The sequence below is a fragment of the Monodon monoceros genome, unplaced genomic scaffold (genome assembly GCF_005190385.1).
Source record: "Monodon monoceros isolate NGI ecotype Baffin Bay Population unplaced genomic scaffold, NGI_Narwhal_1 Super_Scaffold_22, whole genome shotgun sequence".
NCBI lineage: Eukaryota > Metazoa > Chordata > Mammalia > Artiodactyla > Monodontidae > Monodon > Monodon monoceros.
The window spans coordinates 41,463,998-41,487,854 of record NW_021703779.1 but is presented as its reverse complement, the minus strand read 5'-3'; the positions used below and the strand labels follow the sequence as shown (position 1 = coordinate 41,487,854).

At 41.5% G+C, this 23,857-nt stretch overlaps 1 protein-coding gene across 4 annotated transcripts; it reads right to left on the bottom strand.

The window, feature by feature from the left end:
• Positions 1-1,214: 1,214 nt before the first annotated feature.
• On the bottom strand, positions 1,215-22,716 carry RGN (regucalcin). Of its 4 annotated transcripts, none has more exons than XM_029241315.1 (7): positions 22,543-22,716; positions 20,550-20,730; positions 18,296-18,478; positions 5,126-5,341; positions 3,484-3,615; positions 2,968-3,122; positions 1,215-2,286 (listed from the first exon to the last, which is right to left on the bottom strand). In XM_029241315.1, exons 2-7 carry the CDS (start codon positions 20,716-20,718, stop codon positions 2,236-2,238), a joined length of 906 nt encoding a protein of 301 aa, XP_029097148.1. In that variant the 5' UTR covers positions 20,719-20,730; positions 22,543-22,716; the 3' UTR covers positions 1,215-2,235. The 4 variants fall into 4 exon arrangements, with proteins under 4 accessions (XP_029097148.1, XP_029097149.1, XP_029097147.1 ...); XM_029241316.1 differs by lacking the exon at positions 22,543-22,716 and adding an exon at positions 22,036-22,484; XM_029241314.1 differs by lacking the exon at positions 22,543-22,716 and adding an exon at positions 20,959-21,387.
• Between the last annotated feature and the right edge of the window lie 1,141 nt (positions 22,717-23,857).

Here is a 23,857-nt window from a genome sequence, read left to right as displayed (position 1 = left end):
ACCCAGGGCGGGGTTTATCCCAAGGATGCAAAAATCTATCATATTAATGTCTAAAGAAGAAAAACCATATGATCGCTATCAACAAATGCAGAAAAAAATTGATAAAATACATCCAAAATACTACTACTGGGCTTCCCTGGTGGCGCAGTGGTTAAGAATCCGCCTACCAATGCAGGGGACATGGGTTCGAGCCCTGGTCCAGGAAGATCCCACATGCCGCGGAGCAACTAAGCCCACGCGCCACAACTACTAAGCCTGCGCTCTAGATCCCACGAGCCACAACTACTGAGCCCACGCACCACAACTACTGAAGCCCACACACCTAGAGACTGTGCTCCACAACAAGAGAAGCCACCACAGTGGGAAGCCCGTGCACCACAATGAAGAGTAGCCCCTGCTCGCCGCAACTAGAGAAAGCCCGTGTGCAGCAAGGAAGACCCAGCGCAGCCAAAAGTAAATAAAAAATAAATAAAATAAAATAAAAAACCAAAATACTACTACTAATAAAAACTCTCAGCAAACTAGACAAGAGGAGAACTTACTCAACCTAAGAAAGGGCATCTACAAACAATTCTGCAGCTAACATCATATTTACTGAAGAAAGACTGCATGCTTTTCTCCTAAGATTGGGAACAAGGCAATGATATCCACTCTTACTATTCCTATTCAACGTAATGCCGGCAGTTTTAGTCAGTGCAATAAGGTAAGAAAAAGAAATTAAAATATACATATTGGAAAGGACAAAATAAAACTGTCTACTCACAGAAGACATGATTATATATCCAAAGAATCCCAGAGAAGTTATAGAGATACTCTTAGAACTAATAAGTGAGTTTAGCAAAGTCATTAGATACAAATTCAAGCTACAAACACCAATCATACTTCCATAAATGAGCAATGAACAACTGGAAACAAAAAATTTAAATAATAATAACACAATAGCTCCAGAAAATGAAATACTTGGATATAAACCTAACAAAACATGTACAAGATCTGTATGCTTGGGACTTCCCTGGCGGTCCAGTGGATAAGACTCCACTTTTCCACTGCAGGGAGCAGAGGTTTGATCCCTGGTCGGGGAACTAAGATCCCACATGCTGCATGGTGCGGCCAAAAACAAAAACAGAACAAAACAAAAATCTGTATGCTGAAAACTACAAAATGCTGATGAAAGAAATCAAAGAAGACTTAAATAATTGGAAAGACATGCCATGTTCATGGGTTGGAAGATTCAAAATCGTAAAGATGCCAATTCTCTCCAAATTGTTCTACAGATTTAAAGTGATTCCAATTAAAATTGCCCCTGGATTTTTTCTAGATATAGTCAAGCTGATTCCAAAATTTATATGGAAGGCCAAAGGAACTAAAAGAGCTAAAACAATTTGGAAAAACAAAGTTGGAGAAATCACAGTACCCAATTTTAAGGCTAATTTATAGTGACAGAAATCAGATCAGTGGTTTCCTGGGGATGGGGGCAGGCATACAGAAGGACCAAAGGGAAGGATTACAAAGGGACATAGGGAAAATCTTGGGGTAGTGGATAGATTCATTATCTTACTTGAGGTGTTGGTTTCATTAATGTGTATATATATGTCAAACTTATCAAATTGTACACTTTAAATATGTGTAGGTCAATTATAACTCAATAAGGCTATTTTTAAAGTATTCTTTCCAAAGTGATACATTACATCTACTAGGTGGCAGTCGGAACCATAGATTTTGCCAAAATGTTTGATTCTTATCCTCCAGCAATATTTTAATTTGTAAAATAACATACAGGAAAAGTAATATGAAGGTAGGTCGGCACTGCAGCATATTTTATAAGATTATGATGAAAATAAAAAGGAACATAATTATAGCAAGTCATTACCAGACTACTATTTATTAATGTTTTAAAGCTTTAGGTATAGTAAGTATCGAATGCAGAGTAAAGAACAAATATGGTTCCTTCCCCCTTCCCCGATTCCACCAGCAATTTGCAAAGAATCAAGAGGCTGGTTGATGGTTGAACACCTCTATATTTCTATAGCACTTTTGCAGAAGGCCTTATAGTATGTTATCAAAACCACCTGTCACCCCTTGTTAAAAATGCTCTATGTTTTAAAAATTGTAATTAAAAATTTAATCCTATTAATATCATTACTTCATTTTTTTTTGTAACTAGACTGAAATTTCAGCACCAGAATTTTCTAGTTGTCTTCTAAGTCTCTTCCACTATGAAGGAAGGCCTGTCACTCATCCTGCATAGGGATAGGGAGGAATTCCTTTGACCCCCAGGCCAGTTATCTGTTAAAAAAAGAAAAGAGAGAAACTCTGATACAAGGTAATTCACAAGTATTCTCCAAAAACATTTTTATGATCCACAATAATATATTTAGCCACCTATTATCCTTGTTTTGTTTCCTATAATAAAAAGGAACTATTTGATTAGGTATTTATGGTCCAACCCAATTGTTCACATAGATAATAATTCAACTAGCAACCATTTACAACTAGGATTGAAAACTGAATTTATTTCTATCTTCTTCCCATCTGTTAAGAAAGGGGTTTGCGCCAGATGATTTCTACATTTCTTTTCAGCTCAAGAGATCTATAGCTCTTATCAGTGTTTATTTCACTGCCAAAAAAAGTTAAGAACCTGAAAATATTCTTGCAACATCAAAACAATCAACTAATCTTATAAATGTGTTTCAAACACTGGTTTTCCAAGCCTATTCTACTGATTTATAGAATTTCAAACACCACTGAAGCAAAAAAATATTTTAAAGCACTGTACAAAGTGGGCTAAACACATTGTCCTGGACTTCAGGTCTAGAAAATCTCAATAAAATGTTTTTAAGTCTAGCATGATGAGCTTAAATGCCAAATACAATTGTATTTGGGAAGTATGAAAAAGCACCAATCATTCAGTTACTTAACTGAAGATCTCCCACCTCACCCTCAAAATAAAAGATATAGCCAGATCACCTTGAAAATTCCACCAGCTTCAGGTTGCTGCAGTAGACCCTCGGGGTCCATCCCATCCCGGGCACTGGTCACATACATTTCAGAGTAATCCTTCCCTCCGAAGCAGCATGAGGTTGTTTTAACAACAGGCAACTTCACAGTTTGGAGTCTTTTCCCTAGGTCACCAAATATTTCATTTAAGTCTAGCTCTAGCAAATTTCCACCCGCACAACTTTTCGGGACCCCTTGTGGAGCAATAGGAAAGTTCAAAGAAGATTTGGAGGTCAGAATTCGCCCAGGTATTTCACCTACCTTCCCTGACAATTTCTTCTGGGCAAAAAAGATTTACCTCTACAGGAAAAAGAGTTCTGACTATAACATTTTGGGCTATATCTTTGGCCTTTATTTCCAAAATCATCCAATTGAGACCTTTGAATATATCTCTATATAACTTTATTAGTAATGAAATTTCTCTGGCCCCTAGTGTCTGGTGTTTTCTAGACATGGCGGGGTTTTTCCATTCTGCTGTGGGCCTACCTGTCTCAGGATCCAAACGGATCACTCTTCCTCCATTGTAACAGGCCACCCAGAGCTTCCCCTCAACATCAATACACATTCCATCAGGGATTTGTTCTTCTTTCTCCAGCTTGTAAACACTTCTGCGGTTGGCTATGGTTAAAAAAACAAACAAACAGACAAACCAACCACACACACACACCCCAAAACCACAGGCCACTCAATACCGAGCATCAAACAATGAGCAATCAAGTTGATTATAAATACTGATCGCTTCTGCTTATCCAGTGTCTGGCAAAAGGGTACCACAGGCGGGATGATTCAGGAGGATTCCTAACTCTAAAAATGTCTAAAAACATGAGTGGGCACCCCTCAACAAAGGATCTGTACTGTAGGATTTGGGGTGGATTCACTCCCTTTGGTTTGGGTACAGACACAGCTACCTAAGCTTTCAGAGGAGGAGAGAAAAAAGAAAGCAGAATTCTTAATAAAATAACAAAAGATCTTTTTGAGGGACCTGAACTGAAGCCCTGCATGCCCACCTCAGACACACTTCAGTCTGTGGTTAGACCTTTGCTGTTTTACTTCCAAAAATGCCTACTTTGGGGAATTCCCTGGTGGTACAGTGGTTAGGACTCCACGCTCTCACAGTCAAGGGCCCAGGTTCGAGCTGCCAACAGTTCACGCACAAAAACTAACAAGGTGTATGAGTTCTGTTTCTGCCCAACTAAATGCTCCAAAATCACCTTATCTAAATATTAAAAGAGCTTGTTTCTGAAAAGAAGGGTATTCTGAAACCAGCTGGCCGGCCTTAAAGGGAATAATAATATACAAAAAACAAGCATCAAAATCCAGAGGAACATTACACTACAAAATCCAGGTCATTACAGTAATCAGATTGAGGTATAAGGGGAAAAATGTTAAAACCATGTGTAAGTAAAGTGGGTAAAAACAGTCATGAAAAAGAGCACTACATATTTCAAAGCAAAACATCTGTGCTGGAATATTTAGCCTCTGATTAAATCTACATGAGACTCATGATTTTTTTCAAGTCATTTTTATGATTGGTTTTGCTCTTGTGGTCTGGCACCTTTCATGAAAGTTTCAAATACTCCTTTTTAAATTCTTTCCAATAATTCCTTCCCTCCCAGTTTCCAACTATGGCTCATTTAGATCCGTTGGTGGAGTTGAACAATCTGCAACTACTTGTTTTACTTTTCCATTTTGAAAGGTTGTTAATTTGTCTTTAAGTACTTGCCTATCATTAGCTAAAGTACAAATAAGAAATATCAACCCCAAACTCTAATTTTCTGTTCTTTTGTCCCATTCTGCTGTATACTATTTGCCTTTAAGCACCAGCTGGTAGAACAGGATCCGTTTTACAGTGAGCCTCTTTCTAGTGATGGTTGCAAGAAAAAGGATTAAGGATCTAGCCATATTATGCAAACTGTGGCCATATTTAGTTGTGCTGAGAGCCATGGCTTGACTGGCAGCAGAGTCAAGTCTGTGTAATCATTACAATATTGGAATCATAACATTAGGTAGTTCTTTGTTTGAAAAGTAAGGACCTTTTCAAATGGGTTAAGGGCGAGGCAGCCTGCTAGTCATATGCATATGAAAAAAATACCAGCAATATTAAGAAAAATAATGAAAAAGTACATACAGATCTTCCCTGTTTGCAGGTCATAGTCAAAAGCATCCACCGAGTAGGACAGGCTATCGATGTAATAGAAGATTTTGTGGTCCAGAGACCAATCCAAACCATTGGAGATGTCCACCTGGTCAAAGTACTTTTCCACATGGTGGTCAGGAAAGAGGGAGTACAGGGACCCTTGGTGCCGCTCCAGAACTGCTGGAGCTGTTTCCTCAGCCATGGTACCTACAAAACCCAAAGAGTATGGAGCTCAGCTGCACAGCATCCCGCCCATGCACTGCACCATCTTCTCTCACCAGGACTCCTTCCCTGTGATGAAATCAAGGAAATTATTATACAATCCCAATCTGGGTCCTATGGGTTTTTTTTTTAAAATGACAACTGCCTTGCTTATAATGCAAATTAAAACTACCTTGAGAGGTTCTGGTTCCAGACATCTGCACCAACCTCATTTTCTCGCACTGAACACAATTCTAAGACCTGGACAAAATGCATGGCATAGCTATTTGACAACTCTGCAATGTGAATTATCAGGCGGCTCAGAGAAGAACACAGAATTTGAAGTATCACCTAATTGGTGGCGAGTTCTTGAGCTCTCCATTTTATCCTCTAGTATGTCCTGGCCTGAACTCAACCCAGCTTGAAACTTGGAAGTAAGCACCATGGTGCAGGCAGAAAGAGGTCCGAGAGAAACCTCTAGATCTGGCGCAAGGAGCAGAAAACTCTCCTACGGCTCAGAGAGAGTGGAAGAAACCCCCTGCTTATTTTCTACTCCTTTTTCTCCATTTTCTCATGCACCAGCCCCCAGGCAATTCTGCAGTGAGGGTAGCAAAGGCAGAGAGAGGTCAGCAACAGGAAACTACAGGAATCAAAACTCTGAGGGAAGGCGACATTCCTCTGCATTTAGTGAAGCTGCAGGGACAAAAGGGCAGATCAAACACCGTTGCTTTCATGTTCTCTCTCTCTCCCCTGCTGCCACTTGGCCCTGGAGGCAGAACAGTCATAGAAGTGGGTGGTTTCTGACTGGAAGAATGAAAAGGAGCTACAGGAAGCTGGAAAGTACTAGAAGAGGGATGATGCTCAGGAATGCAACCCCATAAAGTTGTTTGTGATTTGCTGGGCTCATCTGTTTGTACATGCATGGATCTGATTCTAATTAGCATGCTAAAGATTTGGAGAATGGAGCTAATGGATGAACACCTTCTAGGTCTCAGACTGACCACTGAGTGGCACACCTAATGGCACCTAATAGAAAGTAGGTTGGAACTTGTGATCTGAACCTAAACATACAGATTGCTTACTGAAACGAATATATCAACATTCTCCATAGGATTTAAACAAGACCCAGCATCTCATAAGGTAATAGTCAAAATGTCCAGGATACAACCAAAGTTACTTGGCAACACAAAGAAGCATGAAAATCTCAAGTCGTATAGGAAAATGAATCAAGAGGCAGACAGTGAGATGGCACAGATATTGGAATTACTTGACAAAGACTAAAGCAATTCTTATAAAAATGCTCAAATGAACGATCTGCAAAGTCTTAAAACAAAACTCAAAATAGCAGCAAAGGAGGAGGAATATAAAGAATCCCCAAGTGAAAATTTTAGAACTGAAAAATAAAATTAATGAAATAAAAAACCCACTGGATGGACTCAATAGCAGAATAGAGATGACAGAGGAAAGAGTCAGTGTATCTGATGCTAGATCAAGAAATTATCCAATCTGAACAACAGAGAGAAAAAAAGACTGAAAAAAAATAGAGTGTTAGGGACCTGTGGGACAACAACAAAAGAGCTAACATATGTGTCACTAGATTCCTAGAGAAGAGGACAAAGAATACAGGGCCAAAAAATATTTGAAGAAGTAATGGCTCAAAACTCTCCAAGTTTGGTGAAAAGCATACAACTATATATTTGAGAAGCTGAGAAAACCCCAAACAGGATAAGCCCAAAGAAACCTATACCCAGACACATCATAATCAAATTTCTAAAAACTTAAGTTAAATAGGGACTTCCCTTGCAGTCCAGTGGTTGGGACTCCATGCTTCCAATGCAGGGGGCATGGGTTTGATCCCTGGTCAGGGAACTAGGATGCCACATGCCATGTGGCATGGCAAAAAAGAAAGAACAAACAAAAACCCAAAAAAACAAACAACCAAACTTAAGTTAAATAGAAATCCTTAAGATTAATGAAAGAAAAATGACATACATACAACATATAGGAGAATAATGATTTCAATGACTGTTGATTTTTCATGAGAAACTGTGGAGGTCAGAAGAAAGTGATACATTTTTAATTTGTTGAAAGAAAAATAATGTGTCAACCTAGAATTTTATATCAAGTGAAAATATCCTTAAAGAATGAAGGTGAAATAAAGACATTCTCCTGTGAAGTAAAACTAAGAGAATTTATAGCCAGCAGACTTGTTCTAAAAGAATTGCTAAAGGAAATTCTTCAGACAGAAGGGAAATACCAAAAGGAACAACAGGAATGAAGAAAGAGCAATAGAAATAGCACGTATATGAGTAAATATAATAGACTATTCTTCCTTTTAGTTCCTTAAAATATTTCTGATGATCGAAAGCAAAAATTACATTTTCTGATGGGATTTTAAATCCATGTATATAAAGACAACTATGACATAAATGGGTGATTGTCAACTGAAGTGGTAAAATATTGGTTCTAGACAGACTGTGAAAAGTTAAGTATACATTTGTAATCCATTCAGGAACCCTTAAAAAACTATACAGAGAGATATAGTGAAAAATCACAATAAGTAAATTAAAATTGAATTCTAAAAAATATTCAAATAACCTAAAAGAAGGCAGGAAAGGGGAAACAGAGTAACAAAAAATACAGAGGGAAAGAAGAGAAAACAAATAATAAAATGGTGGATCTAACTCAAAGCATATCAATAATTACATTAAATGTAAATAATCTAAACACATCAATTAAGATAATGTCAGAATAAACTTTTTGAAAATAGAACTATATGCTGTCTATAAGAAACTCACTTCAAATATAAGGATATAGGTAGCTTAAAAGTAAAAGGATGGGAAAAGACCTATCCTATGCAAATATTAATTTAAAAAAACTGTAGAGGCTATGTTAGTATCAGACAAGATATACTTAGAGCAAAGAAAACTACCAGGGATAAATAGGAGTAACTACATATTGTGAAAATAGTCACTTCACTAAGGAGACATAATAATCCTAAATGTGCATGTGCTTAACAACAGACCTTCAAAATACACAAGGCAAAAGTCAGAACTGAAAGGAGAAACAAATCCATAATTCCGGTTGGAGATGTCAGCATCCCTTTCTCCGTAATAGACTCAAGTAGATAGGAAATCAGCAAAGAAATAGAAGAACTGAATACCATTAACCAAACTGGACTTGAGTGACATTTATAGAGAACACTCCATTCAACAACAGCAGAATACACATTCTTCCCATGTGCCCATGGAATATGCACTTAGACTTGAGTGTGATCTCAGAGGACAGAGCAGAATTTAACATAATGAAGAAATTGGAAAGCTCATTTACTATAACATGCTCTATCTGAAAGAAGAGTGAGTTAGAGGAAAATGGACTGAAACTGGGAAGCCTGAACAGCAAGCCAGACCTCCCTCCTTGTTTTTTTGCTATAGGGCAGTTGGGCTTGTTTCTATTATTTCTATTCCACCCACCCACCCCCTTCCCCCACTATCTGCCTCACAGAAGGAGATGCCTGGAACATGAATGTGGATCCCCCACTGCTTAGAAAGGGCTCTTCCTTAGTGGGAAAGAAACTGGATCCCTGGTTTATCATTATCTAGTAGTGAGCCCAGACAGGTGAGACCTTGGGTGTTGGGACATCTTCAGGGTACTACCCACCACTAAGAGACCCTCATCCAGACTATCAGATGACCCCACCCTTTTCTGGGTCAGGGACAGCTCTCCACACCTGTTGAAAGCTATAAACTCTCTCTAGAAAAAGTTTCTCAGGTGCTTCTGGCAGATGTACATGACCAGTATGTATGCACACTGATGCCTACAATTTTAAGGGGTCTCCAGAGGGCAAAGGTTAAGAATTGGGGACTCCAGGCTAAGAACTCAGGCCTCTGAGGGCATTTTAATTTTGTCTCACCAAGTGCCACAGAGCTGTAAACTTCTAGCCATAAAGGAGAGAGAAAATCAACTTCAACAAGAGGTAGAGTATCCAATCATATTTCTTCATCCTGCAGAAATTACTGGCAGAAGGGCTTCCAATGGATTCTCATCTTTAATCTTTCAACCTGTCCTGGACTAGATCTGTGGTTGTGTAAAGTCCAGGAAGATGGGAAACAATCCACACCACCTGCTCAGATCTTACTTACCTTCCATGTTGAAAGTGAATGGAGGAACTTCCCTGGAGGTCCAGTGGCTAAGACTCCATGCTCCCAATGCAGGGGCCCCGGTTTGATCCCTGCTCAGGAAACTAGATCCCACATGCATGCCACAAATAAGAGTTCACATGCTGCAACTAAAAGATCCCGCATGTCACAACTAAAGATCCTGCATGCCGCAACAAAGACCCAGCACAGTGAAAGAAAGAAGGAGATAGAAAGAGAAAGGAAGAAAGAAAGAAAGGAAGAAAGAAAGAAAGAGAATGGAGCCAGGACAGCATGGCTGATGATGTGAGGGGCAGAGTGGGGAGGTGGAAACAGCAGGGATTTAGAATCAACTTTGGCTAACTATAGGGTTGTTAGGATGGGAGCTAAATGAGAACTAAATGTGAAATGCATTATTTAATTTCAAACTTAGAGTTAAAATTCATTTAAATCTGTATATAAGTCATTCTGCAGCCATCATAATAAAGATGGCTTCAAGTGAGAATCATCAAGGAATGTAAAAGCTAAGGAAGATATTTTGATGAGGACCAGGATATTTGCTTGGACTTAAAGTATCTCCCCATGTTGTAGCCAGCCTCTAAGTTGACCCATAATGATCCCTGCCTCCCAGTATTCACACCCTTGTCTAGTCCCCTCCATAATTTTGTGACCAATAGCACATGGCAGAAGTGATGCTATGTCACTTCTGAGATTGGTTATAATAGGACTGTAGCTTCCATCTTGGGCTTTCTCTCTGCCTCTCATCACTGGCTCTGGGGGAAGCCATGTCCCGGGCAGTCCTATGGAGAGGCCCACGCAGTAAGGAAATGAAGCCTCCTGCCAACTGCCTGCCATGTAAGTCAGATTTGAAGCAGATCCTCCAGGCCGCTTCAGAGACTCCAGCTCCCTCCAAGGCTGTAGCCCCAGCCAACAGCTTGACTGCAACTTCAGGACATAGCCTTGAACCATCCAGCCAAGCCAGACCCAGGTTCTTGACCTTCAGAAACTATGTGAGATAATATATGTTTGCTATTTTAAGCCACTAAATTTCAGGGTAATTTGTAACACAGCAATAGATCACTAACAGACCCCACAAACTGCTTATAAATTGCAATTTAAAAATAGTAACTACGTAGTAGAGAAATCTAAGACCTCAACTGGGTGATCAAAACTGACATCACCAATGAGGGACAGATGGTATTCAGATGGGATACCCCGAGAAGGACAGAACAGCACCTAGGCAGTGATTCCAGCCGTGAATATATAGCATCAATCTAATCACAAGGAAACATTAGACGCAAAAACATGAGGAATGTTCTGTTAAAAAAGAGGGGAGTTGGGCGAGATTGTAGTCTTCAAAAATGGCAATGTTGAGACGTTGGCAGAGCTCACGCCAAGGAGTACTTCCCAGAACTTCTGCTGCCAGTGTCCTTGTCCCCACGGTGAGCAACAGCCACCCCCTGCCTCTGCTGGAGAACCTCCAACACTAGCAGATACACCAGAAATACATCTACACGTGGAACAACTCCTACAGAACACCTACTGAACGCTGGCAGAAGACCTCAGACCTCCCAAAAGGCAAGAAACTCCCCACGTAGCTGGGTAGGGCAAAAGAAAAAAGATAAAAACAGAGACAAAACGATAGGGACGGGACCTGCACCAGTGGGAGGGAGCTGTGAAGGAGGAAAGGTTTCCACACACTAGGAAGCCCCCTCACAGGCCGAGACTGCGGGTGGCGGAGGGGGGAGCTTCGGAGCTGGAGGAGAGCGCAGCAACAGGGGTGCGGAGGGCAAAGCGGGGAGATTCCCGCACAGAGGATCGGTGCCGACCGGCACTCACCAGCCCGAGAGGCTTGTCTGCTCACCCACCGGAGAGGGCGGGGCTGGGAGCTGAGGCTCGGGCTTCGGTCAGAGCGCAGGGAGCGGACTGGGGTTGGCGGCGTGAACACAGCCTGCAGGGGGTTAGTGCACCACAGCTAGCCGGGAGGGAGTCCGGGGAAAAATCTGGAGCTGCAGAAGAGCCAAGAGACTTTTTCTTCCCTCTTTCTTTCCTGGTGCGCGAGGAGAGGGGATTGAGAACGCTGCTTAAAGGAGCTCCAGAGACGGGCGTGAGCCGCGGCTAAAAGCACAGACCCCAGAGACGGGCAGGAGATGCTAAGGCTGCTGCTGCCGCCACCAAAAAGCCTGTGTGTGAGCACAGATCACTATCCACACCCCCCTTCTGGGGAGTCTGTGCAGCCCGCCACTGCCGGGGTCCTAGGATCCAGGAACAACTTCCCCAGGAGAACGCACGGCGCGGCTCAGGCGGGTGCAACGTCACGCTGGCCTCTGCCGCCGCAGGCTCGCCCTGCACTCCGTACCCCTCCCTCCCCCCGGCCTGAGTGAGCCAGAGCCCCAGAATCAGCGGCTCCTTTAACCCTGTCCTGTCTGAGCGAAGAACAGACTCCCTCTGGCGACCTACATGCAGAGGCGGGGCCAAATCCAAAGCTGGGCCCCTGGGAGCTGTGAGAACAAAGAAGAGAAAGGGAAATATCTCCCAGCAGCCTCAGAAGCAGTGGATTAAAGCTCCACAATCAACTGGATGTACCCTGCATCTGTGGAATACATGAATAGACAACGAATCATCCCAAATTGAGGAGGTGGACTTTGAGAGCAAGACCTATAATTTTTTCCCCTTTTCCTCTTTTTGTGAGTGTGTATGTGTATACTTCTGTGTGACATTTTGTCTGTATAGCTTTGCTTCCACCATTTGTCCTAGGGTTCTATCTGTCCGTTTTTTTTTCTTAATTATTTTTTATTTTAATAACTTTATTATATTTTATCTTACTTTATTTTACTTTATCTTCTTTCTTTCCTTCCTTCCCTCCTTCCTTCCTTGCTCCCTCCCTCCTTTCTTTCTTTCTACTTCTACTAATTCTTTCTTTCTACTTTTTCTCCCTTTTATACTGAGCCGGGTGGATGAAAGGCTCTTGGTGCTCCAGCCAGGAGTCAGTGCTGTGCCTCTGAGATGGGAGAGCCAACCTCAGGACACTGGTCCACAAGAGACCGCCCAGCTCCACATAATATTAAATGGCGAAAATCTCCCAGAGATCTCCATCCCAACACTAGCATCCAGCTTCACTCAACGACAAGCAAGCTACAGTGCTCAACACCCTATGCCAAACAAAGAGCAAGACAGTAACACTAACCCACCCATTAGCAGAGAGGCTGCCTAAAGTCATAATAAGTCCACAGACACCCCAAAACACACCACCAGACGTGGACCTGCCCACCAGAAACACAAGATCCAGCCTCATCCACCAGAACACAGGCACTAGTCCCCTCCACCAGGAAGCCTACACAACCCACTGAACCAACCTTAGTCACTGGGGACAGACACCAAAAACAACGGGAACTATGAACCTGCAGCCTGCAAAAAGGAGACCCCAAACACAGTAAGATAAGCAAAATGAGAAGACAGAAAAACACACAGCACATGAAGGAGCAAGATAAAAACCCACCAGACCTAACAAGTGAAGAGGAAATAGGCAGTCTACCTGAAAAAGAATTCAGAATAATGATAGTAAAGATGATCCAAAATCTTGGAAATAGAATAGACAAGATGCAAGAAACATTTAACAAGGACCTAGAAGAACTAAAGATGACACAAACAATGATGAACAACACAATAAATGAAATGAAAAATACTCTAGATGGGATCAATAGCAGAATAACTGAGACAGAAGAACGGATAAGTGACCTGGAAGATAAAAGAGTGGAAATAACTACTGCAGAGCAAAATAAAGAAAAAAGAATGAAAACAACTGAGGACAATCTCAGAGACCTCTGGGACAACATTAAACACACCAACATTCGAATTATAGGGGTTCCAGAAGAAGAAGAGAAAAAGAAAGGGACTGAGAAAATATTTGAAGAGATTATAGTTGAAAACTTCCCTAATACGGGAAAGGAAATAGTTAATCAAATCCAGGAAGCACAGAGAGTCCCATACAGGATAAATCCAAGGAGAAATACGCCAAGACACATATTAATCAAACTGTCAAAAATTAAATACAAAGAAAACATATTAAAAGCAGCAAGGGAAAAACAACAAATAACACACACGGGAATCCCCATGAGGTTAGTAGCTGATCTTTCAGCAGAAACTCTGCAAGCCAGAAGGGACTGGCAGGACATATTTAAAGTGATGAAGGACAAAAACCTGCAACCAAGATTACTCTACCCAGCAAGGATCTCATTCAGATTTGATGGAGAAATTAAAACCTTTACAGACAAGCAAAAGCTGAGAGAGTTCAGCACCACCAAACCAGCTCTACAACAACTGCTAAAGGAACTTCTCTAGGCAAGAAACACAAGAGAAGGAAAAGACCTACAATAATGAACCCAAAACAATTTAGAAAATGTGAATAGGAACATACATATCGATAATTACGTTAAATGTAAATGGACTAAATACTCCCACCAAAAGACACAGATTGGCTTAATGGATACAAAAACAAGACCCATATATTTGCTGTCTACAGGAGACTCACTTCAGACCTAGAGACACATACAGACTGAAAGTAAGGGGATGGAAAAAGATATTCCATGCAAATGGAAACCAAAAGAAAGCTGGAGTAGCAATTCTCGTATCAGACAAAATAGACTTTAAAATAAAGACTATTAGAAGAGACAAAGAAGGACACTACATAATGATCAAGGGATCGATCCAAGAAGAAGATATAACAACTGTAAATATTTATGCACCCAACCTAGGAGCACCTCGATACATAAGGCAAATACTAACAACCATAAAAGGGGAAGTCGACAGTAACATATTCATAGTAGGGGACTTTAACACCCCACTTTCACCAATGGACAGATCATCCAAAATGAAAATAAATAAGGAAACACAAGCTTTAAATGATACATTAAACAAGATGGACTTAATTGATATTTATAGGACATTCTATCCAAAAACAACAGAATGCACATTTTTCTCAAGTGCTCATGGAACATTATCCAGGAAAGAGCATATCTTGGGTCACAAATCAAGCCTTGGTAAGTTTAAGAAAATTGAAATTGTATCAAATATGTTTTCTGACCAGAACGCTATAAGACTAGATATCAATTACAGGAAAAATTCTGTAAAGAATACAAAAACAAGGAGGCTAAACAATACACTACTTAATAACGAAGTGATCACTGAAGAAATCAAAGGGGAAATCAAAAAATACCTAGAAACAAATGACAATGGAGACACGACAACCCAAAACCTATGGGATGCAGCAAAAGCAGTTTTAACAGGGAAGTTTATAGCAATACAATCCTACCTTAAGAAACAGGAAACACCTCGAATAAACAACCTAACCTTGCACCTAAAGCAATTAGAGAAAGAAGAACAAAAGTACCCCAAAGTTAGCAGAAGGAAAAAATCATAAAAATCACATCAGAAATAAATGAAAAAGAAATGAAGGAAACAATAGCAAAGATCAGTAAAACTAAAAGTTGGTTTTTTGAGAAGATAAACAAAATTGATAAACCATTAGCCAGACTCATCAAGAAAAAAAGGGAGAAGACTCAAATCAATAGAATTCGAAATGAAAAAGGAGAAGTAACAACTGACACTGCAGAAATACAAAAGATCATGAGAGATTACTACAAGCAACTCTATGCCAATAAAATGGACAACCTGGAAGAAATGGACAAATCCTTAGAAATGCACAACCTGCCAAGACTGAATCAGGAAGAAATACAAAATATGAACAGACCAATCACAAGCACTGAAATTGAAACTGTGATTAAAAATCTTCCAACAAACAAAAGCCCAGGACCAGATGGCTTCACAGGCGAATTCTGTCAAACATTTAGAGAAGGCCTAACATCTATCCTTCTCAAACTCTTCCAAAATACAGCAGAGGGAGGAACACTCCCAAACTCATTCTACGAGGCCACCATCACCTTGATACCAAAACCAGACAAGGATGTCACAAAGAAAGAAAACTACAGGCCAATATCACTGATGAACATAGATGCAAAAATCCTTAACAAAATACTAGCAAACAGAATCCAACAGCACATTAAAAGGATCATACACTATGATCAAGTGGAGTTTATTCCAGGAGTGCAAGCATTCTTCAATATCTGCAAATCAATCAATGTGATGAACCGTATTAACAAATTGAAGGAGAAAACCATATGATCATCTCAATAGATGCAGAGAAAGCTTTTGACAAATTTCAACACCCAGTTATGATAAAAACTCTCCAGAAAGTGGGCATAGAGGGAACCTACCTCAACATAATAAAGGCCATATATGACAAACCCACAGCCAACATTGTCCTCAATGGTGAAAACCTGAAAGCATTTCCACTAAGATCAGCAACAAGACAAGGTTTTCCACTCTCACCACTCTTATTCAACATAGTTTTGGAAGTTTTAGCCACAGCAATCAGAGAAGAAAAGGAAATAAAAGGAATCCAAATCGGAAAAGAAGAAGTAAAGCTGTCACTGTTTGCAGACAACATGATACTATACATAGAGAATCCTAAAGATGCTACCAGAAAACTACTAGAGCTAATCAATGAATTTGATAAAGTAGCAGTATACAAAATTAATGCACAGAAATCTCTGGCATTCCTATACATTAATGATGAAATATCTGAAAGTGAAATCAACGAAACACTCCCATTTACCATTGCAACAAAAAGAATAAAATATCTAGGAACAAACCTACCTAAGGAGACAAAAGACCTTTATGCAGAAAATTGTAAGACACTGTTGAAAGAAATAAAAGATGATACAAATAGATGGAGAGATATACCATGTTCTTGGATTGGAAGTATCAACATTTTGAAAATGACTCTACTACCTAAAGCAATTTACAGATTCAACGCAATCCCTATCAAACTACCACTGGCATTTTTCACAGAAGTAGAACAAAAAATTTCACAATTTGTATGGTAACACAAAAGACCCCGAATAGTCAAAGCAATCTTGAGAACGAAAAGCGGAGCTGAAGGAATCAGGCTCTCTAACTTCAGACTATACTACAAAGCTACAGTAATCAAGACAGTATGGTACTGGCACAAAAACAGAAAGACAGATCAATGGAACAGGATAGAAAGCCCAGAGATAAACCCAGGCACATATGGTCCCTTTATCTTTGATAAAGGAGGCAGGAATGTACAGTGGAGAAAGGACAGCCTCTTCAATAAGTGGTGCTGGGAAACCTGGACAGGTACATGTAGAAGTATGAGATTAGATCACTCCCTAAAACCATACACAAAAAGAGGCTCAGAATGGATTAAAGACCTAAATGTAAGGCCAGAAACTATCAAACTCTTAGAGGAAAACATAGGCAGAACACTCTATGACATAAATCACAGCAAGATCCTTTCTGACCCACCTCCTAGAGAAATGGAAATAAAAACAAAAATAAACAAATGGGACCTAATGAAACTTCAAAGCTTTTGCACAGCAAAGGAAACCATAAACAAGAACAAAAGACAGCCCTCAGAATGGGAGAAAATATTTGCAAATGAAGCAACTCACAAAGGATTAATTTCTAAAACTTACAAGCAGCTCATGCAGCTTAACAACAAAAAAACAAACAACCCAATCCAAAAATGGGCAGAAGACCTAAATAGACATTTCTCCAAAGAATATATAGAGACTGCCAACAAACACATGAAAGAATGCTCAACATCATTAATCATTAGGGAAACGCAAATCAAAACTACAATGAGATATCATCTCACACCAGTCAGAATGGCCATCATCACAAAACCTAGAAACAATAAATGCTGGAGAGGGTGTGAAGAAAAGGGAACACTCCTGCACTTCTGGTGGGAATGTGAATTGGTACAGCCACTATGGAGAACAGTATGGAGGTTCCTTAAAAAACTACAAATAGGACTACCATATGACCCAGCAAGCCCACTACTGGGCATATACCCTGAGAAAACCATAATTCAAAAAGAGTCATGAACCAAAATGTTCATTGCAGCTCTATTTACCATAGCCTGGAGATGGAAACAACCTAAGTGCCCATCATCGGATGAATGGATAAAGAAGATGTGGCACATATGTACAATGGAATATTACTCAGCAATAAAAAGAAACGAAATTGAGCTATTTTTGATGAGGTGGATAGACCTAGAGTCTGTCATACAGAGTGAAGTAAGTCAGAAAGAGAAAGACAAATACCATATGCTAACACATATATATGGAATTTAAGAAAAAAAAAGTCATGAAGAACCTAGAGGTAAGAGGAATAAAGACACAGACCTACTGGGGAACAGACTTGAGGATATGGGGAGGGGGAAGGGTGAGCTGTGACAAAGCGAGAGAGAGGCATGGACACATATACACTACCAAACGTAAGGTAGATAGCTAGTGGGAAGCAGCCGCATAGCACAGGGATATCAGCTCAGTGCTTTGTGACCGCCTGGAGGGGTGGGATAGGGAGGGTGGGAGGGAGGAAGATGCAAGAGGGAAGAGATATGGGAACATATGTATAACTGATTCACTTTGTTATAAAGCAGAAACTAACACACCATTTTAAAGCAATTATACCCCAATAAAGATGTTAAAAAAAAACTCATTTAAACTACAAAAATACAATACAAATTTTAGTCTGCTAGAGACAACAGTTGAAAGGGATATCTATGAAGTTTTTCTCATGGGATTTTTTTTTTTTGGATACAAGTGACTTAAGTAATAATGAAAGAAGAACCCAAACCCGTTATGAACACTTATTTTACTACTGCAGCTGTGAGGCTTTTGTAAGTCACATTCTGGTCTTCCCCAAAGCTCAGTAAGTATGTGCTAAAGGTAAACCATACCGGCAAAATATCTCCCAGCGGGATCCACCTTCCCGTCATTGAATCGATTGTTTTTCTTGTCTTTATCTACTGTGGCCAAGACAACTGCTGACTGATCTTCCCAGTTCAAAGCACAGAACTTTGTTCCAACTGTGGCGACATAGCCTCCTGACTGGCGAAGGGCCACAGAGCTGACTGGGGCATCTGCAGAGGTAAAAGCAGCAGTCAGGGGGCAGCCAGTAGTCACACTGTGTCCATCACGCCACCCGGCATCTCTAAGAGGTTGCAGCTCTTTTGACAAGGGGAGTGCTCCCTCCTCTCTGTTGAACAGTGAAGGTTACATAACCCAGTATATTCGTTGACCATGAACTCCGTGTGCTGTTCCGGGCAGCATGGATATAAAGATGAATGAAACCCAACTCCTCTGGAAGCTCCGAGTCTAGCGGGAGAAGCAGAGAAGTCAAATCACAGCAGCCACCATACACTGGGGCAGGTGCCACAGCAAGTTCAGAGGAGAGGTTCCTAAGGGGGTGGTGTGTAAGCCAGGGCAGTTTTCACAGAGCAAGCGATGCTCAGTTTGCCTGATCTTCAGGAAATGCAGGGACACAAACTGTGTTTAGTTCCAGCAACTGGGTTTTGTGACATCTCTCTCTCCCTCAAGTACAGGGCTTGTCTTTTTTTTTTTTTTTTTAATTAGGACTTGTCTTTTTAAAGGTACCCTGTTTTGTATGTATTTAATTGAAAATTGTTTCTTAAATCCTTTTTGGAAGTAAGCATGATTAAAAAATAATAGAGGGACTTCCCTGGTGGCACAGTGGATAAGACTCTGCGCTCCCAATGCAGGGGCCCGGGTTCGTTCCCTGGTCAGGGAAGTAGATCCCACATGCATACCGCAACTAAGGATCCCACGTGCTGCGACTAAGGAGCCGGCAAGCCGCAACTAGGGAGCCCGCCTGCAGCAACTAAGACCCGACACAACCAAATAAATAAAAATAAATAGTAAAAAAAAAAAAAAAGAAATGTAGATGCAGTGATTTAAAAAATCACGTCTTCCTTATACTACTATATTTTGTATATTTAAATTTTAGGTTTTCTGGGTTTAATATTTTTCCACATATAAGGAAACTTCTTTTTAAGTGGAGAGATTGATTACCATGGTGAGTACTCACAGGAAACAAATTGACAGACTTTATTGTGAAAACATTTCCTAAGCATCTATTCAGTGCAAGACGCCTGGTGCCCTGTGCAGAAGTTGATTGGAGCCGTGGAGTGTCCCAGGGAATGTGCAAGACACTAGTAGGAGCGTCATATCCTCATCAGGGATCCCAACCTGTGGCCCGAGGCTTCTGTTAGCTTTTAAGCTGCTGTGGACACCACAAGCCCTTCCCAGGGTTTGGGGGGGGGTTTGTTTGTTTTGTTTTTGTTTTGAAGATTAGGGGTAGGAATATATCCTTAATGTGTGCATACTGGGAAAGAGAGACTAGGGAAGGTGATGGGTCCCTCCCCCAAGTCTGATCACAGCGGGTCACAGTCATTTTGCCTCGAGCCACAGTCATGCCCGTGAGTGAATTAAAAGCTGTTCCCTCTCATCTAAAAAAAAAAAAGGTCCCCAGTTCTGGGTTGAGAGTGTCCTGAGGTCACAGGAATTCCTGGTATCTCTTTCCCAGGAACACAATAATGAAAAGAAGAAACTTCTTTATCTCTAGTCAAGCCCATATCCTTGGGCCATAAAATGTGATAAACCCCTCCATGGGAAATCACAGGGCCATTAACAGAATAATACTCCAATGCACTCGAAATTCCTTTGTGAATCCTGTTTTGAACAGTGAACAGAAAGCCCCGGTTAATGCTTTCTAAGTCCAAAAGCTCCTCTTTGCACAAAGAGGGGATATATCTGTTGTTATTATTTTGTTTTTCAAATTAAGGCCTTGGCCTGACCCAAGGTAGATAACCTTTGCTGTGCCACAAACCGGGTCTCCAACTTTCACGGCTGTTAACTGAAGGTATGAAGGAAAGATCCTACCGTGACTCACCATCCAAAACATAATGGGGAATGTTGCCCGGCACCCGCAGGGGAAGAGGAAAGTATCGACCATCCAGATTTTACTCCTGGGTCAAAGTGGGGGACACAGAAAGGATGACAATCCAACAGTTTTCAAGCATATTCAGTACGCTTTAACAAGAAGGTTCCGGAGGAATGACACAATAGGTGACCGCGCCTCCCCAGGGAAGAGATGGCTGTCTGGGCAGATCCAAGCCCATCCTTCATCCTTACCCACGGTCACTTGCTGCACTTGCTTGCTGAGCGAATCCCACCGGCAAACCTTTTTTGCAGGAATATCTACGAAGAGCAGAGAGTTGGATGCCTCCTCCCACACTGGAGACTCACCGCAGCGCCAGTTCTCCCGCAAAACACACTCAATCTTAGCGGAAGACATTGTCATGGGGGAGATTTACTGAAGACAACAGAGATAAAGTGAAATGTCATCGCATGGAGCAAATTCAGCAAAACACCTAAGACGCTGGTAAGATCCCAATACAGATTGAGTTTTTAAAATCAGAACTGGAAAGGCTGGACACACTTTCCCCAATCAGAACAAAACATGCAATGTGGCAGGAGGAGACAGATAAAAAAGAAGAAAGAGCTGATAGGCCATAACACAAGACATCTTCAGTCAACTTACCGGTGCTTTTTTTTTTTTCAAGGTTTCTCTTAAAAAGAGAGAGAGAAAAAGCAACACTCCAACATCCACACCTTGGCGCTAGTGACCCCCAGAGAGAGCTGGCTGCTTCTACAAGGCAAGGCTGCCTTTATGCCAGCACCCAAGCCCCCAAGGCGGGTCAGGGGGTGGGAAACTACCTCATTGGTGGCCCTCTGGGCATCCTTCTCCTGCTGTCCTTCCCATCCGTGCACAGTGTTGATTTCCTTTTCTAACGGCCCAAAGGCCAATCTTCCTGCTCTGCACTTTTCTGAACTGCATTTTTCGAAATGCAGTTCATCAGTGATAATACACTAAAGTAGAAATAACATCCATATTCTTTTTTTTAATTTAAGTCTAGTTGATTTACAATGTTGTGTTAATTACTGCTGTACAGCAAAGTGATTCAGTTTATATATATATATATATGCATTCTTTTTTAATATAGTCTTTTCCATTATGGTTTTTCATAAGATGTTGAATATAGTTCCCTGTGCTATACAGTAGGACCTTGTTGTTTATCTATTTTATATATAGTAGTTTGCATCTGCTAATCCCAACCTCCCACTCCATCCCTCCCCCAGCCCCCTCTCCCTTGGCAACCACCAGTCTGTTCTCTATAACATCCATTTTCAAATTCAGACAATGGAAAGGGGGGAGAAAAGGACATTGTTGGGGCACCACTGTAGGAAATGACAGCCCCTCAGCTATTTCTTGCTGCCTAGGAAGGCACCATGCCAGTTTGGCAAGGAGTCTTGAACTCCATAGGCAGGAACATTCTATGCTGGGACTTTAGGCCAGAGGCTGTGACCAGCGAACAGGTAGAAGAAAAAGAAAAATAATCAGAAAAGAAAACATCCTTACTTAAGAAACCCACGTGGGAGAGGAAAGACAGACAACTTTCAAGAGCATTCTCTCTTTCCCAGACTGTGTCCTGATGGTGATCAAAACTGCCTGCATCTTCACCCTTCTCCTTGACAATTATCTGATTTGAAGTCACTGGTCCCACACATGGATGGGCAAATTAATGGTAGGGGAAAATAATCTTTGGTTTAATATTACCTTTGATAAATCGCTTTTTTTTTTATTTTTAAGAAACACAGCTCAAATCGTCCTCAAATGCTGCCTGCCAGCGCTGTAGCATTTGCAGTCGTCACTGGCTGTTAAAAATTGGCAGAGGTTCTAAAGGCCTTCCTGCTGTCTATCTGAGGTAAGGCCCAAGATCAGACGCGGGACTTTTGCAATCGCAACTTTTAACCCCACGCTCCGTGGTGCAAGAAGGGGGGAGGGGGTGTCTGGCAAATGTCCCTTTTCTGCTCGGGCCACCTGTGCGGGCGCGGGGCCCGGTACCGGCTGGCGGCGCAGCCGCGGCCTAGGGTGCCGCGGGGAAGCTGAAGGTTGCGCCCGCCTCCTCCCCAGCCCCGGCCGGCCGAGTGGGGCGCGGGTCCCCGGGTGGCAGAGGGGGTCGGTCTCCTTTCAGCCGCTCGGGTTTGGGGGTGGGGCTGGCTGTCGCCAGATGTCCCCTCTCCAGGGAGGGGGCGGGGAGGCCGGCCTGAGCAGGGCACTCACCAGCCTGATGACTTGCAGGTGGCTCAGAGGTCAGGTGGCAGAGCAGGGCCCGCGGTGGAGAGTCACCCGGCCGGGGCTGTGGGTGGGAACCGATTCCCTCCACGCCTTCCCTCCTCCTCGGCAGGAAGAATCCAGCAGAGCCCGCCGGGGCAGGGAGGTGGGATAGAGGCTTGGAGCCCAGTGAACCTAAGCTTTGGAGTTTGGACGGATAGCTAAACGTAATCTCTGACTTAACCAAAAAAAGTTATCCAAATGCCTCACCGAGAGATTGGGTCGAGGGTCCGGTTAAACACAAACAGGTTCAAAAGGAAAGTTCAAACGGTTAAACAAATCCTATTTTCCTAGTGGAGAAGAGTCAACTGGAGGCCAACTATTGCAAAACGTTTTTGGTGGGGCAAGAGGAGAGGCTTTATTTGATGCTTAGTGAAATAAGTCAGACAGAGAAAGAGAAATCCTGTGTAATATCACTTATAGATGGAATCTAAAAAATACAACAAACTAATGAATATAACACAAAGAAGCAGACTCACAGACACAGAGAACAAACTAGTGGTTAGCAGTGGGGAGAGGGAAGCGGGGAGGGGCAAGGTAGAGGTAGGGGAGTAAGAGGCACAAACTACTATGTATAAAATAAATAAGATACAAGGAAATATTGTACAGCACAGGGAATATAGCCCATATTTTATAATAACTATAAGTGGAATATAAACTTTAAAAATTGTGAATCACTATGCTGTACATCTGAAACTTACGTAATATTGTACATCAACTATACCTCAATAAAAAAAATCCTGTGGAATAAATATTCCTAAACTGCACTCAGTTTCACATTCTCCATTGAGAGCCTAAATGCATTCCTGGCTCTGCCACCTGACCATACTTTCTCTAAATAACCCACAAGTTTAAAACATTAAAAAATAAAATTAAGGGAGGGAGGCAAACAGAATGGTGGCTGCTCCTGAGGGGTGCGAGTCAGGTATTAACTGTGAAGGGGAGTTGAGGGAATTTTCTGGGGTGATGGAGCTGTTCTGTAACCTGATGGAGGCGTGAGTTGCACAGGTGTATGTACTGTCAAAAACCATCCAGTGCCACGCTTGAGATTTATGCATTTTATTATATGTGTTGAATCCAAGGTCAGTGTTACCTCATTATTTATATCTCTCAATCAAGTGTCCCATTCTTTGCCATCTGCACTATCAAATCGCACTCAAATCACGATCATTGTGGCATTCTAATTTCCTTTAATTCACTAAGGAGGAAGAACCAGAAATCAATACCTAAAGGCACAGGCAGGAGATGGCTGGAGCAATCTCAG

Bases quoted from the DNA above. Each gene is read 5' to 3' on its own strand.
- RGN (XM_029241315.1), bottom strand. From the start codon at position 20,718: ATGACAATGTCTTCCGCTAAGATTGAGTGTGTTTTGCGGGAGAACTGG. The intron at 5,342-18,295 runs GTATGGTTTACC...TGGGTTTTGTAG, and splicing joins CGCTGGGAGATATTTTGCCG to GTACCATGGCTGAGGAAACA. The intron at 3,123-3,483 runs GTAGGCCCACAG...TTGGTGACCTAG, and splicing joins CCGTTTGGATCCTGAGACAG to GGAAAAGACTCCAAACTGTG.